The sequence below is a fragment of the Phalacrocorax aristotelis genome, chromosome 9, assembly GCF_949628215.1.
Source record: "Phalacrocorax aristotelis chromosome 9, bGulAri2.1, whole genome shotgun sequence".
Taxonomy (NCBI): domain Eukaryota; kingdom Metazoa; phylum Chordata; class Aves; order Suliformes; family Phalacrocoracidae; genus Phalacrocorax; species Phalacrocorax aristotelis.
In genome coordinates, this window is record NC_134284.1 from 32457437 (window position 1) to 32473497 (window position 16061).

Genomic DNA, 16061 nt, shown 5'->3' on the forward strand with positions numbered 1-16061 from the left:
CCTGGCCATGGGCTCCGTTGAGCCAGGCCCACCAGTGGGCCAATATCCCAGCCTGGCCTCGGCCTGGCCTTGTCCCCACAGCCCTGAGCTGCAGATGGACTTCCTGGCCTGAACTCACCCTGCCACATCACCGTGAACCTGCTTGATGATCTGCAGGCATGAGTGAACCTGCCAAGGGTCTCCAGGCCTGCCCCACTACCTGGATGGAGGTGGTGGGACAGGCCTTTGTCTTAGCACACTCAGCTCCTGACTTCCAGGCCCTGAGGGAGCGGCTGGCCCTCGCTGTACCCTGGCACAAGTGTCCAGAGTGCCATGATACCTAGGTTCTGCTGTAAGTCCTTCCCAGGAAACTGCACCCCAACCCCCCACAACCCTCTGCACCCTAATAGATCCTGTTGTTGCTGTACCTGAAAGCTACAGATTAAGTGGCCGTGGGGCAGTCCCAAAGGAAGGTTGAACTGGACCACCAGAAGCCCTCCTGTCAATTTAAGAGCCGTGGAGAAGTGTTACTGCTTGATAGCTGGACCTGTTGGTTTCCCACAACTGCAGACTACAGTGATGACTCCTTACAGCCACTTCTCCACATCCCTCTTGAGGAAAAAGCAGCATTGAATAGGTCTACCACTCCAGCCGGCCCAAGGTCATGGGGAACGTGAGAGAAGAGCTTCCCTAACCAGCAATTTGTTTTAATTAACTAGCATTCCTTCCTGGGAAATGTTGAGGGGTTCAGCTGTTTGGAAGGCAGGGGGCAAGATGATCTCCTGGGGCATGTTCTCATTGCCAAAGAAGAGGTGGTCAAGGCGTTTCTCCTCCAGGCAGCAGCGCAGGTATTTCATGGTATCCTGCAGCCGCAGCAGGAAATCCCTCCTGCGCCAGCCTGACAGGGGTATGGTGGTCAGGAGGGACATCACAGCTGTCATCAAGGTGTAGGTAGAAAAGCCTGCGCCCACCGTGATATCGACTTACCCAAGTGAACCGAGTTGATTGGTAATAAAGTAATTTCCCCAAATCGAGTCACCCGGCCTTGTCCTGCCGGGTGGGTCTGCGCTTTCTGGCTGTCAGGGCTCTGGCTGCCTGGGGAGCTGTGAGTTGCTGCTCCGGGGTGGGGCCGAGGGGCGGGGCTGGCCGGCGGGCGTGCCCGTGATGCGCTCTGGCGCCTGTGACAGCAGAGGGGACGAGTCACAATGGGGGCGGTTATAAGGGGCGCCAGCAGGACGCCCTGCCCCAGTACAGCCTGGGCCAGCGGTGAGTGCGCACGCAGGCAGAGGCTGGGCTGGACGAGGGCCGGGGCAGAAGCGCGCGCCCCCGGTGGGGTGGGTTCTCACCCTGCATCGAGGGCACAGCCGCTCGTGGGAGCGCCTTGGGCAGGGCACGGTGATGGTGATGCCGCTGCCGCGGGCGGGCGCAGGCCTTGCTGCCTCCCAGCTGCCTTGCCCCCTCTCCTACCTGCCCCCAGCTCCCCCCGCCACCACCTCCCTCCCTTCCAGCCACACTCACACCCCTTCTCTCCCTCCTCCCGCAGGCCATGGCTGCCACAGAATTCCTCATCCGGGTTCTGCTAGGGACCATTTGGTACCCGCAGAAGGTCGGTGATGAGCTGGATGAGGCCACGCGCGAGCGCATGCAGCAACGTGCACGGCTGCTGAGCTTGGAGATGTCTCGGCTGCTGCAGGAGCTGGAGCAGAGCAGCCAGGAGCAGAGCAACTTGGCCTGGGGAGCCCTGCTCTTTGCTGCCTTGCAGCAGTGGCAGTTCTGGGCCATTGCTGGAGTCCTGGTCCTGCTCTTTGGGCTCTGGTGGTGGCTCAGCAGAAGGAGCCATGAGACCGACACATGCAGCAAGAAAGGCAGTTGCAGAAAGAAGGGGCACAGGCAGGAGCAAGAAGAAAAACCCGGTGTTGCTCTGGATGTGGGCAGAATTTTGGTGGAGCGCCTTCTGGACGTGCCAGAATCATTCGTCATGGTGGAGGAGCTGGTGGATGAACTTCTGCGTACCTGCCGAAGACTCTGCAGGAATAGTTTCATGCCGCGGCTGATGCCAGCCATTGGGGAGGGCAGTTTCTGCCAAGGCTGGAGTCCCCGTGAGGATGACGCTGTCTACCGCCTGCTCGTGCCCCTGCAGGCCCCCCGCGGGCACGTCTTCCACCTCGAGCTGGGCACTGACGAGGAGATGCCGGCAAGGAACTCCCGCCTCCGCGTGGAGCTGGTGTGTACCTGCACGAGGGAGCGGCTGGCCAAGGACATGCTGTGCTTCCTCCACCACCCCAAGGAGGAGCTGAGGAGAAATCAGGGTCCCAGCCTGCTAGGCACCCTCTGCACCGGCCCCTACCTAGACGTGGAGAAAACCACGCGCTGGTTCCAGATATTGGTACGTGCAGCCTGGCAGGTTTTGCCTCGGTCGCGACACAGCCGCCTCACAGTGCTGCCCTCCAGGCGCTCCTGCAAGCTCCGGGTTGTGGATGCTTCTGATAGTCTCCTCCTGATTGAGATGCTGTTTGGGGTGCAGCAAGGTGACTCGGACACCTTCCTGAGCATCGAGTAGGCAGAGGCCAGGCTTACCAGCAGCGGGACGTGGCCAGAGAGCTGTGCTATGGCAGAGGTGCACATCTTCACGCACAGGGCCAGGCGTGGAGGCACTCCCCGGGGAGCTGGTCCTGCAGAACCAAGCACGCTGGACACGGAGAACACACAGCTCCGTCAGCAGTGGGAATTGCTGCTGCGCCTTTCCTGCGCAGAAGAAGCACGCTCTGGGGAGCGGGAACCCTTGCAGCTGTAGGGGCCGTTGCGAGGAGTCTTGCGACAGAGACACCCGTTGCCTGCTGGACGGTGACTGCCCTTCCTCTCTGAGAGACACTGTCCCCTCTGGGACCTTTACTCTGTGCCCAGGTGCCAATAAATCATGTCTTTGAATAAACACTGATTCTGCGAGGGTCTGTGCACCACTTTGTTGGGGAACATGGGCACGGGGTGCTCCCTGCGCAGCTGGCGCAGTTAGAGAGCATTTTGCAGAAGAGCTGATGCAGTGGGCTCTGGTTTCGCTGATTGTTTAACTATGGCCCGCCCTGTCCATGCTCCTGCCATGGGCCTCATCCTGCAGAAGGGCTTTGGGAAATGAAAGCCTGCCACAGCATCTGAGATACTGCTTCGCAAATGCCTCTGTAGATGAGAATGGATAGGTATTAGATAGGTAGAATATGTCTGGACCTATTGTATAAATATAATGAGGTAGCCGGCTACGTTATGCTTGATTTGTGGAAAACCACCGAGCAGCCAGGCTTGCGCAACCCTGAAGTAAATTAGCAATGTCTCTCCTGAGGGTGTGATTATCGACTCGTTGCACACTGGGCAGCGAATCCGCTTTTCGGACAACATCTGTGCGCCTGACGGCCTTGGGCTGCGTGCAGGAGGCCCTGGCCAGCAGGCAGCAGGTCTTGGGAGAGTTGGGCGGTGCTGGCTGTCCCCGCAACCGCTTCCAACCATGGGAAGTGTTAGGAAACTTTCGCAACTGTCCCGCACCGACTCAGGAGAGAGGCTAGGGCGCAAAGTACAGAATTACAAGAGAAATTCTTTATTCATGCGCATGAGGTGTCCCATGCAAACTGGGGCACTCCAAACGTGGTTTTACACAAGGTTCTTACACCTTTCTCTAGCATTCAGGCACAACGTGATTTGACCAATCGCTACTTAACACGCACATACTACTATTTTGCAAAGCAGCCGTCGTTCTGTGGCATCACCATCCACCTGTTCTTTCTGGATCTAAACGACCCTGGAGTTGATCTTGCTACAGGTACTTATCTATGACGCCAGCTAACGGGAGGCTTTCACAGAGGTGTTTGTTAGAGGGGCTTGGATGCAGATGTGACTGTGTGGGATTGGAGAATTCAGAGCACGTGAGTAACGGACAGCATCCAGGAGCTTCAAGCGGGTGAAGTTGAGCCATCACCTGCATTAGAACCGGTGCCACCAGGAAAGCACGTCAGGTATTAGCAATTGGAGATTCCTTCCTGAGAGGCACCGAAGCACCTGTTTGCTGTGCTGACAAATTCTCTACAGAAGTCTGCTGCCCACCGCGAGCTCACATTTGTGGTGTGACTGGGCGGCTGCTAAGCCTCCTGAACCATGCAGGACACCATCCACTCCTCTCCCCCTATATGAAGTTGGGTCTAACGATACTGTGACGAGGCAACTCAGAACCACCCAAAGAGACTCTGTGTCCCTCAGCGCAATGCTCAACGGATCAGGAGTGCAGGTGGTGTTCTCCTCCATCCCCCGGTCAGAGGAAGGGCTTCAGGAAGGAGGCAGCCAATTGAACAGGTGAAAGCCTGGCTGTGTAGCTAGTACTCAAGGTTTTGGCTTCTGTGGTCACGGATCTACCTTTGAGAAGCCGGGCCTGTTGGGAGCTGATGGCATTCACCTGACCTCCTACTGCAGGGAAAAAGAGGGGAGAGTGCAGGACACAGAAAGGAAAGGGAAATCCCTTTGCAGCAGCCCTCTGCCAAGAGCGGCAGCATCCTCCTCTCAGTGGTGTGTCCCCAGTGCAGCGGCCAGCGAAGACCACAGTGGCTACAAAGATGATTTCTGCCTTGCTTTCCCCTTTGACCCATCACAGCCCCACGTGGTGGTGATTTCACACGGGCTGAGAAACTCTCTGGCAGCTCTGGCTGGGCAGGGACCAAATGAGAGGCACTGCTGATGTGTCAGTTTTATCTGTAAGGGGTCTTCAGGATTTCCCACATTTCCATCCCATAGAATGCACCATTTAACTGGTTGAGCATATTCCCCGTTTCCTGTTTGTGGGGTCCCCCAGACCAGAGGAATTTCACAGCCCCATGGAGTTTTAGCGCATTCGTCCCCCAAAGGCCTATATATAATTTCCCTTGCCCCCGGGTTTGCCTATGTTGCAGCGATTGATTGTGCGTTAGCCTGTGTCCACCGCAGAGCGTATGTCCCTTCCTTGTCGTACCAAGTCACAGTATTATTAGATACATTTCTCCACGTCTGTGCCCACACGGAAGCTAAGTTTGTTGTGTGTACTCCCCACGGCACGGGTGGTACAGCCGTTGGATTATTATCCATTATTGCCTTTTCATGTAGGCAGCGATGAAGTTGCAATTAGAAATCCAAGAGCGATCGAAGGAGACTTCAGGGCCTTGGGACGACTGGCTAAGGGATCAGGAGCACAAGCAGTGTTTTCCTCTGGTGAAGGGTCCGGAGCACAACTCTTATGAGGAGCAGCTGAAGGAGCTGGGGTTGTTTAGCCTGGAGAAAAGGAGGCTGAGGGGAGGCGTTATCGCTCTCTACAGCTACCTGAAATGAGGCTGCGGCGAGGTGGGTGTACGTCTCTTCTCCCAGGTAACAAGTGATAGGTCAAGAGGAAATGGCCTCGAGGTGTGCCAGGGAGCTCTAGACTGGATATTGGGAGAAACGTCTTCACCAGAAGGGCTGTCTAGCATTGGAACAGGCTGCCCAGGGAAGTGGCTGAGCCACCGTGTCTGGAGGTACTTAAAAGGCAACGTCTTTAGCGAGGCCTGTTGTGACAGGACAAGGGGTAACGGTTTGAAACTGGAGGAGGGTAGATTTAGACTGGATATAAGGAAAAAGCTTTTTACTATGAGTGTGGCGAAACAGTGGAACAGGTTGCCCAGAGGGGTGGTAGATGCCCCACCCCTGGAAACATTCAAGGTCAGGTTGGACGGGGCGCCGAGCAACCTGACCCAGTGGAAGATGTGTGGAATAATCGGTGGGGGTGACTTAGAAATTAAACTTATGTTTTTAGAAAAGGTACAGCATGGAAGAGTCTTGCAGGGTAGCGTGCGGCTGACAGGTGAGCAATCCATTCCATGGAAGTCCCCTAGGCTCGTAACCTTAGATGTCAGCGATGCCAGGAGAACTTGGTGTTCTGACTCTAGGAGGATTTGTCCGGAGGAGGGTGGAACGGTGTGGAGACACCATGGCCAGGCTCCGTGACCACGGAGCTGGTACACTGCACGTTTGCCCAGGCTCCGTGACCATGGAGCTGGTACACTGCACGTTTGCTACCCTGAGCCAACAGTCTGTCATGGTTTTGACAAAATGCTGTCCTTTTTATCATTATAATACCAAAACACACCTCCGTCCCAAAAGCTACTGATACAAAAGTTTGCGGATACTATCCTTCAAAGTCCGAGCCTCCCCGTAAGAGGAAGCGGAGTATCCAGAAAGTTCCCAAAATAAAACTCAATAGCAACAAAGTCACTATTAAGCAGGCATTCTTTATTACAGCGCTGGGCAGCACTGGGGATTGCTCCACCATGAGTGCTCCAGTGATTCGGTAAACTTCCAAAGATTATTATGCTATAAAGTCATGCATAGTCATAAGGTTCCCGAGGATTCATTAACGTATGTAAAAGTTCAATCCGCGTGCATAGTTGTCTTTTTAGTGGTCTTCGGGGGTCCTCCAGTGGTCTCCGATGGTCTTCCTCACCTGTCCGATGGTTGAACTTTGGGTTTCCTTTGCCTATATATAGTCATTGAATGATCTCATCAGTCCTTTGGCCTTGGACTATCACAAGAGGCTGATGCTTATCTCGACACTGACGTCCCGAGTCTATGTTATCGACGAATTTACGAGCTTATTCAAGGTCCTTTTAATCCTATCAGGCACCAAGTGGCATTCTTCAAATACCTAACACTGTCTTTGCAAGGGAGGAAGCCACAAGACAAGAAGGATGCGTACAATTAGGTCTGAGTCAGGGACTGTCAGGGGTTTAGTCCTTTCACTACCTGCCTCTAAGATGCAACCACCCCTCACTGGGCAAAGCAAGGGAATTTTACACCAATCATAATAAAGGTGCGTATGACTAGAGTCACTCAAGCTCCACCTGAAAGGTAAAAAATAGTATAAATTAGGTTAAGAGAAAAAGGGTGTTGGGGAAGATACCATCGCGTACCACTCTGACTGATGTGCTGAGTACAGCGGAGCACGTCTGAAATATCTTTACGCTAATGCGCACAGCAGGAGGAATGAAGAAGACGAGCTAGAAGCTTTGGCCCAGTCCCAGAGCTAGAACGTCATCGGCGTACGCAAAAGCTGGTGGGATGAGTCCTGTGACTGGTGTGCCGTGACGTGACAGACGCTTACGGGCTCTTCAGGAGAGAGAGGCAGGGCAGGCGAGGGGGAGGGGTTGATTCAGGGAATACATAGTTAAACGTCACCAATGCAATCTAGTGTAGCGCAACAAATGTTGGGGCCCGGAGCCAAAACTCAGCCAGGATAATGAGGTAGCCTTGGGCTGTAAGGTAACAGGCACAGCTTGCATGATGACGGAAACTTGTTGCTTTGGGGAGTCAGAGGGGCGTCAGGACAAGAAGTGCCTAAACAAAGTTATAAGGACGCTGCAGAACTACCAAACTCCTGTCTGGAAACCACCCCGTGATCCCTGAGGTTCCCCTCAGAAGCACCCAGGACAAACAGGCAACAGCCTCAGACTGCCACTGCTGTAAGGCGCCTCAGGCAAGAATGCACCCAAGGATGTAATCTTCCCAAGCCTGATGGGGAACATCCTGGGGGGGATGCAAACAACCTAGCAGCAGGTGCCAGTCAAAACCAAGACAAAAGGAGCTAAGGACATCTCCATCTAGATAAGAGTCAGAACACCCGTTGAAACCAACACCCCTTGCAATACACTGGCAAGATTACTGGATGGGCCAACTCATGACCATATGTGGAAGAAGGGACTTAAAATGCATGCGTAATTAAGAGGCAAGTATTATAATTAGTGCCAGGAAATCTGATGCGTATGTATATAACTGAGCAATATAAGCTTTGTCCATCAGGACTTGCGGTGTGCAAGTCAGGGGGAGCGATCCCCCTTGCACCCAGGGCTGCAATAAACCTACCTGCTTTATAACTCTCCGTGAGTTGTAGAGTTTGTTTCCGCGCCTCAGGGTAGCACTGGGTGGAAAGGAGGGGCTGGACTGTACACAGGGCTTGCAGCTGGGGACGGCATGGTTGAGAGCCGCCGCCTGAGGGTGAAGGGGAAAGCAAATAAAGCGGATGCTTTTGTGGCAGCCTACCACTGACCATCCAGCCAGGGCGATGCCACCGATGAATTATTGGACTAGGAAGTAAGGGATATCTCTGGATCAACTGCCCTCTTCCTTATGGGTGGTTTTAACTTCCCAGGCGTCAACTGGGAATATCGTACAGTGGACGCAAACAGGTCCAGGAAATTCCTGAAGCACACTGAAGATAACTTCTTGGTGCAGGTGCTAAGGGGGCCGACCAGGAAAGGTGCCCTCCTAGATGTGTTGCTTGTAAAGAAAGAGGGACTGGTGGGCAACGTGGTGATTGGTGGCTGTCTTGGTCACAGTGACCACGAAGTAACGGAGTTCCCAGGCGTTGGCGATAGAGGAAAGCTGCCAGCAGAACTTGGAGCCTGGATGCGGGGAGAGCTGACTTGGGGCTGCTGAAGCAGCTAGTTAGTAAGGTTCCCTGGGAATCTGCTTTCACGGGTATTGGCTGTCCATGGATGCTGGCCACTTTGTAAGAGCCATCTCTTAAGAGCGCAGGAGCAGGCAATTCCAAGGTGTCAGAAGTCAAGCAAGTGGGGCAGAGGGCCGGCTTGGCTGAACAGGGATCCTCTTCAAGAACATAGGTGGAGAAGGAAAGTGTACGGACACTGGAAGCAAGGAAAGAGAGGCGACACGGGAAGACGACAGAGATGGGGCTTGCCACTGTAGGGGGCATATCTGTGCAGCCAAAGCTCTGTTAGAGTTCAAGCTGGCCAGCACTAGGACATGAGGAAATGGACTGACGCTGCATCAGGGGAATTTCAGATTGGACATTAGGAAAAGGTTCTTCACTAAGAGGGTGGCTGGTCGCTGGAACAGGCTCCCCGGGGAAGCGGTCACGGCATCAAGCCTGCCAGAGTTCAAGGGGCATCTGGATGATGCTCTTAGTCATATGACTTAGTTTTAGGTAGCCCTGCAAGCAGCAGGGAGTTGGACACAATGATCCTTATGGGTCCCTTCCAACTTGAGCTATTCTATGGCTCTTTGATAATAATCTGAGGGCCGCTGTACAAGGCTTGCAGGTTTCCTGGTAACCCAAGCCGCAGGGAGGTGAACGCTTCCTGAAAAGGCAGGTCTGCTCAGCAGAACAGGGCAGTAGTGAACGGATTCTTTGTTTTGCTTTACCTGGCCACGTAGCTTTTGCTGCTAAACTGGCCTCTCTCAACCCACAAGTCTTCCCCCTTTCACCCTGCACATGCACTCAGCCTGCCCACTGTTGGCAAGGGATTGAGCAGCTGCGTGATGCCAAGCTGCCTACTAGGATTAGCCCGCACCACCTGGGAAGGCAAGGCCCAATGAATCACTGAAACCAGAGGGCACTGCACCCGCTCTTCTGCAAAATGTTGGCCGACTGTGTGGCAGCTGAGCTGTCAGCACCCCATGCCCACGTTCCCCAGCAAAGTGATGCATGGAACCTCAGGGACACAGCGCTTGTGTGTTCAACAAGTGATTTATTGGCATGTTGGCACCTCTGCCATAGCACAGCTCTCTGGCCATGTGCCGCTGCTGGTAAGCCTGGCCTCTGCCTACTCGATGCTCAGGAAGGTGTCCGAGTCACCTTGCTGCACCCCAAACAGCATCTCAATCAGGAGGAGACTATCAGAAGCATCCACAACCCGGAGCTTGCAGGAGCGCCTGGAGGGCAGCACTGTGAGGCGGCTGTGTCGCGACCGAGGCAAAACCTGCCAGGCTGCACGTACCAATATCTGGAACCAGCGTGTGGTTTTCTCCACGTCTAGGTAGGGGCCGGTGCAGAGGGTGCCTAGCAGGCTGGGACCCTGATTTCTCCTCAGCTCCTCCTTGGGGTGGTGGAGGAAGCACAGCATGTCCTTGGCCAGCCGCTCCCTCGTGCAGGTACACACCAGCTCCACGCGGAGGCGGGAGTTCCTTGCCGGCATCTCCTCGTCAGTGCCCAGCTCGAGGTGGAAGGTGTGCCCGCGGGGGGCCTGCAGGGGCACGAGCAGGCGGTAGACGGCATCATCCTCACGGGGACTCCAGCCTTGGCAGAAACTGCCCTCCCCAATGGCTGGCATCAGTCGTGGCATGAAACTATTCCTGCAGAGTCTTCGGCAGGTACGCAGAAGTTCATCCACCAGCTCCTCCACCATGACAAATGATTCTGGCACGTCCAGAAGGCGCTCCGCCAAAATTCTGCCCACATCCAGAGCAACACTGGGTTTTTCTTCTTGCTCCTGCCTGTGCCCCTTCTTTCTGCAACTGCCTTTCTTGCTGCATGTGTCGGTCTCATGGCTCCTTCTGCTGAGCCACCACCAGAGCCCAAAGAGCAGGACCAGGACTCCAGCAATGGCCCAGAACTGTCGCTGCTGCAAGGCAGCAAAGAGCAGGGCTCCCCAGGTCATGACGCTTGGCTCTTGGATCGTCTGAACCTGGCTCCTCTGCCTCTGGCTGCTCTGCTTCAGCTCCTGCAGCAGCCGAGACATCTCCAAGCTCAGCAGCTGCGCGCGTTGCTGCATGCGCTCGCGCGTGACCTCATCCAGCTCATCACCGACCTTCTGCGGGTACCAAATGGTCCCTAGCAGAACCCGGATGAGGAATTCTGTGGCAGCCATGGCCTGCGGGAGGAGGGAGAGAAGGGGTTGAGTGTGGCTGGAAGGGAGGGAGGTGGTGGCGGGGGGAGCTGGGGGCAGGTAGGAGAGGGGGCAAGGCAGCTGGGAGGCAGCAAGGCCTGCGCCCACCCGCGGCAGCGGCATCACCGTGCCCTGCCCAAGGCGCTCCCACGAGCGGCTGTGCCCTCGATGCAGGGTGAGAACCCACCCCACCGGGGGCGCGCGCTTCTGCCCCGGCCCTCGTCCAGCCCAGCCTCTGCCTGCGTGCGCACTCACCGCTGGCCCAGGCTGTACTGGGGCAGGGCATCCTGCTGGCGCCCCTGATAACCGCCCCCATTGTGACTCGTCCCCTCTGCTGTCACAGGCGCCAGAGCGCATCACGGGCACGCCCGCCGGCCAGCCCCGCCCCTCGGCCCCACCCCGGAGCAGCAACTCACAGCTGCTTCAAGCATCCATAGCTTGACAGCCCAATGGCTCCCCTTACAAAGCAGACAAAAGACCCCTGAAACCCTCACCAAACCTAAGATCCCGTGACATGTGCCATGGATACTGTCAGTGGCTGAGCACAGCTGGGCACCAGGTCTCACCAAACCGCTCAATCATTGCCGCTCCACATCACTGCAGGAGGAGAAAATGACAACAAAATGCAGTGCTTTTCGATAAAGACAGGGAGATCACTCAGCAATTACCATCACTGGCAAAACAGTGACTCGATTAGGGGAAATTACTTCATTAATTTATTACTTTATTACCAACTACTTTATTACCAATCAACTGCATTACTGGAATCCCTAATGTATACGATGAACAAAGAAAGAGCCAGCACAGATCCCCAGATGAGCTATTAGTGGCGGCAGGTATAGCCCTGAGGAAAAGGAGGTGCTGTTCACAGTCGCTAACACTGAGGCCAGGAGTCACCCAGCATTGGGCACTTTTCCGTGCTAGGCTGCCTGGCACAGCGGCCCATACCTCCTGCATACTAGAGCTCTTATCTCAGTATCAGCCAGCCAGCAAAGGCAAGCGACCAGCTTCAGCATTCTCTTCGTTCATGGAAATCAACCTATTTCCTTGACAGTTAATAGTTGTCAGCAGGAATTTGGCTTTGCAGTTCTTAAATAACAAACCAGGAAGTCTGAGGATGTCTGTTGCAGAAAGCTTTAGCATAAGTGTTTAACAGCTTGGCATAAGATCACAGCATAAAAACCAAAATGACCTGTGTTAGAAGACTGAACATTCTGTCCACAGTTTTGAGTAACAGATATCTATAGAACTGTAAGCAAGTGTAAAAACGAGGCTCGTCTAATGGTTTCAGCCCTAAGCACAACAGGAAGTACAACCACAATCACATGGTAAGGCATTTCCATGGCAACTGATAACCTTTTCCATTAAACTGGAGTTAATTTCAGGCTATAATCTGCCAAAGGACAGGGAATGCACAAGGACGAAGCAAGATAGCTAACACCATATGTAGAAAAAGGAAATGGCTGAACTGTGGGCGTGATGGGAGTGGAAAGGAGCAAGAGCAGGACTCGGCATAAGAAAACCCTGTCTCAGCGTGTCATGTCACAGGCAGGAAATGCTCCCTGCACTCCATTGCCACTGGATGTCACTACGTGGGTTTCCCTGCAATCGACTGTGTAAATAACACAGGTGCAAGAAGTCTGCATCGCTTCTCTTTCCCTGGTCCCTAAACGGTGTCATGGGTCTCTCCTAGCTTAGGAGCAAAAAGTATTAATTAACTAGCTTACGAGGTACGCTGCCTCCATGATTGCCAGGGCCCTGACCAGCGTCCCCAGGCCTTCCCTCCGCCCTGTCCATGGCCCAGAATCCCCCTGCAGCTCAAACCAGGGCTGTCAGTCCCTGTCAGAGCGACACTTCAGGTTGTCAGTATCCAGCTTCCCCCAGCCTCGCCTGGCCTGGCCGTGGGCTCCGTTGAGCCAGGCCCACCAGTGGGCCAATATCCCAGCCTGGCCTCGGCCTGGCCTTGTCCCCACAGCCCTGAGCTGCAGATGGACTTCCTGGCCTGAACTCACCCTGCCACATCACCGTGAACCTGCTTGATGATCTGCAGGCATGAGTGAACCTGCCAAGGGTCTCCAGGCCTGCCCCACTACCTGGATGGAGGTGGTGGGACAGGCCTTTGTCTTAGCACACTCAGCTCCTGACTTCCAGGCCCTGAGGGAGCGGCTGGCCCTCGCTGTACCCTGGCACAAGTGTCCAGAGTGCCATGATACCTAGGTTCTGCTGTAAGTCCTTCCCAGGAAACTGCACCCCAACCCCCCACAACCCTCTGCACCCTAATAGATCCTGTTGTTGCTGTACCTGAAAGCTACAGATTAAGTGGCCGTGGGGCAGTCCCAAAGGAAGGTTGAACTGGACCACCAGAAGCCCTCCTGTCAATTTAAGAGCCGTGGAGAAGTGTTACTGCTTGATAGCTGGACCTGTTGGTTTCCCACAACTGCAGACTACAGTGATGACTCCTTACAGCCACTTCTCCACATCCCTCTTGAGGAAAAAGCAGCATTGAATAGGTCTACCACTCCAGCCGGCCCAAGGTCATGGGGAACGTGAGAGAAGAGCTTCCCTAACCAGCAATTTGTTTTAATTAACTAGCATTCCTTCCTGGGAAAGGTTGAGGGGTTCAGCTGTTTGGAAGGCAGGGGGCAAGATGATCTCCTGGGGCATGTTCTCATTGCCAAAGAAGAGGTGGTCAAGGCGTTTCTCCTCCAGGCAGCAGCGCAGGTATTTCATGGTATCCTGCAGCCGCAGCAGGAAATCCCTCCTGCGCCAGCCTGACAGGGATATGGTGGTCAGGAGGGACATCACAGCTGTCATCAAGGTGTAGGTAGAAAAGCCTGCGCCCACCGTGATATCGACTTACCCAAGTGAACCGAGTTGATTGGTAATAAAGTAATTTCCCCAAATCGAGTCACCCGGCCTTGTCCTGCCGGGTGGGTCTGCGCTTTCTGGCTGTCAGGGCTCTGGCTGCCTGGGGAGCTGTGAGTTGCTGCTCCGGGGTGGGGCCGAGGGGCGGGGCTGGCCGGCGGGCGTGCCCGTGATGCGCTCTGGCGCCTGTGACAGCAGAGGGGACGAGTCACAATGGGGGCGGTTATCAGGGGCACCAGCAGGACGCCCTGCCCCAGTACAGCCTGGGCCAGCGGTGAGTGCGCACGCAGGCAGAGGCTGGGCTGGACGAGGGCCGGGGCAGAAGCGCGCGCCCCCGGTGGGGTGGGTTCTCACCCTGCATCGAGGGCACGGCCGCTCGTGGGAGCGCCTTGGGCAGGGCACAGTGATGCCGCTGCCGCGGGTGGGCGCAGGCCTTGCTGCCTCCCAGCTGCCTTGCCCCCTCTCCTACCTGCCCCCAGCTCCCCCCGCTACCACCTCCCTCCCTTCCAGCCACACTCACACCCCTTCTCTCCCTCCTCCCGCAGGCCATGGCTGCCACAGAATTCCTCATCCGGGTTCTGCTAGGGACCATTTGGTACCCGCAGAAGGTCGGTGATGAGCTGGATGAGGCCACGCGCGAGCGCATGCAGCAACGTGCACGGCTGCTGAGCTTGGAGATGTCTCGGCTGCTGCAGGAGCTGGAGCAGAGCAGCCAGGAGCAGAGCAACGTGGCCTGGGGAGCCCTGCTCTTTGCTGCCTTGCAGCAGTGGCAGTTCTGGGCCATTGCTGGAGTCCTGGTCCTGCTCTTTGGGCTCTGGTGGTGGCTCAGCAGAAGGAGCCATGAGACCGACACATGCAGCAAGAAAGGCAGTTGCAGAAAGAAGGGGCACAGGCAGGAGCAAGAAGAAAAACCCAGTGTTGCTCTGGATGTGGGCAGAATTTTGGTGGAGCGCCTTCTGGACGTGCCAGAATCATTCGTCATGGTGGAGGAGCTGGTGGATGAACTTCTGCGTACCTGCCGAAGACTCTGCAGGAATAGTTTCATGCCGCGGCTGATGCCAGCCATTGGGGAGGGCAGTTTCTGCCAAGGCTGGAGTCCCCGTGAGGATGACGCTGTCTACCGCCTGCTTGTGCCCCTGCAGGCCCCCCGCGGGCACGTCTTCCACCTCGAGCTGGGCACTGACGAGGAGATGCCGGCAAGGAACTCCCGCCTCCGCGTGGAGCTGGTGTGTACCTGCACGAGGGAGCGGCTGGCGAAGGACATGCTGTGCTTCCTCCACCACCCCAAGGAGGAGCTGAGGAGAAATCAGGGTCCCAGCCTGCTAGGCACCCTCTGCACCGGCCCCTACCTAGACGTGGAGAAAACCACGCGCTGGTTCCAGATATTGGTACGTGCAGCCTGGCAGGTTTTGCCTCGGTCGCGACACAGCCGCCTCACAGTGCTGCCCTCCAGGCGCTCCTGCAAGCTCCGGGTTGTGGATGCTTCTGATAGTCTCCTCCTGATTGAGATGCTGTTTGGGGTGCAGCAAGGTGACTCGGACACCTTCCTGAGCATCGAGTAGGCAGAGGCCAGGCTTACCAGCAGCGGTACGTGGCCAGAGAGCTGTGCTATGGCAGAGGTGCACATCTTCACGCACAGGGCCAGGCGTGGAGGCACTCCCCGGGGAGCTGGTCCTGCAGAACCAAGCACGCTGGACACGGAGAACACACAGCTCCGTCAGCAGTGGGAATTGCTGCTGCGCCTTTCCTGCGCAGAAGAAGCACGCTCTGGGGAGCCGGACCCCTTGCAGCTGTAGGGGCCGTTGCGAGGAGTCTTGCCAACAGAGACACCCGTTGCCTGCTGGACGGTGACTGCCCTTCCTCTCTGAGAGACACTGTCCCCTCTGGGATCTTTACTCTGTGCCAAGGTGCCAATAAATCGTGTCTTTGAATAAACGCTGATTCTGCGAGTGTCTGTGCACCACTTTATTGGGGAACATGGGCACGGGGTGCTCCCTGCCCAGCTGGCGCAGTTAGAGAGCATTTTGCAGAAGAGCTGATGCAGTGGGCTCTGGTTTCGCTGATTGTTTAACTATGGCCCGCCCTGTCCATGCTCCTGCCATGGGCCTCATCCTGCAGAAGGGCTTTGGGAAATGAAAGCCTGCCACAGCATCTGAGATACTGCTTCGCAAATGCCTCTGTAGATGAGAATGGATAGGTATTAGATAGGTAGAATATGTCTGGACCTATTGTATAAATATAATGAGGTAGCCGGCTACGTTATGCTTGATTTGTGGAAAACCACCGAGCAGCCAGGCTTGCGCAACCCTGAAGTAAATTAGCAATGTCTCTCCTGAGGGTGTGATTATCGACTCGTTGCACACTGGGCAGCGAATCCGCTTTTCGGACAACATCTGTGCGCCTGACGGCCTTGGGCTGCGTGCAGGAGGCCCTGGCCAGCAGGCAGCAGGTCTTGGGAGAGTTGGGCGGTGCTGGCTGTCCCCGCAACCGCTTCCAACCATGGGAAGTGTTAGGAAACTTTCGCAACTGTCCCGCACCGACTCAGGAGAGAGGCTA

The 16061-nt window shown here is 55.7% G+C and overlaps 3 protein-coding genes across 3 annotated transcripts; 2 read left to right on the top strand and 1 right to left on the bottom strand.

Moving 5' to 3' along the window:
• Positions 1 to 1485: 1485 nt before the first annotated feature.
• On the top strand, positions 1486 to 2882 carry LOC142062144 (inositol 1,4,5-trisphosphate receptor-interacting protein-like 1). The gene has a single exon (XM_075104198.1). It carries the CDS (start codon positions 1526 to 1528, stop codon positions 2537 to 2539), a length of 1014 nt encoding a protein of 337 aa, XP_074960299.1. The 5' UTR covers positions 1486 to 1525; the 3' UTR covers positions 2540 to 2882.
• A 6657-nt stretch (positions 2883 to 9539) lies between these two features.
• Positions 9540 to 13866, bottom strand: LOC142062288 (uncharacterized). The gene is given in 6 exon segments (XM_075104466.1): positions 9540 to 10689; positions 10691 to 10743; positions 10745 to 10879; positions 13230 to 13411; positions 13501 to 13691; positions 13766 to 13866. Coding segments are annotated over 6 exon segments (1773 nt in total). The 3' UTR covers positions 9540 to 9578.
• Positions 13867 to 14012: 146 nt separating this feature from the next.
• LOC142062146 (inositol 1,4,5-trisphosphate receptor-interacting protein-like 1) lies at positions 14013 to 15085 on the top strand. The gene has a single exon (XM_075104200.1). The coding sequence runs from the start codon at positions 14054 to 14056 to the stop codon at positions 15065 to 15067; it is 1014 nt and encodes a 337-aa protein (XP_074960301.1). The 5' UTR covers positions 14013 to 14053; the 3' UTR covers positions 15068 to 15085.
• Positions 15086 to 16061: the final 976 nt, after the last annotated feature.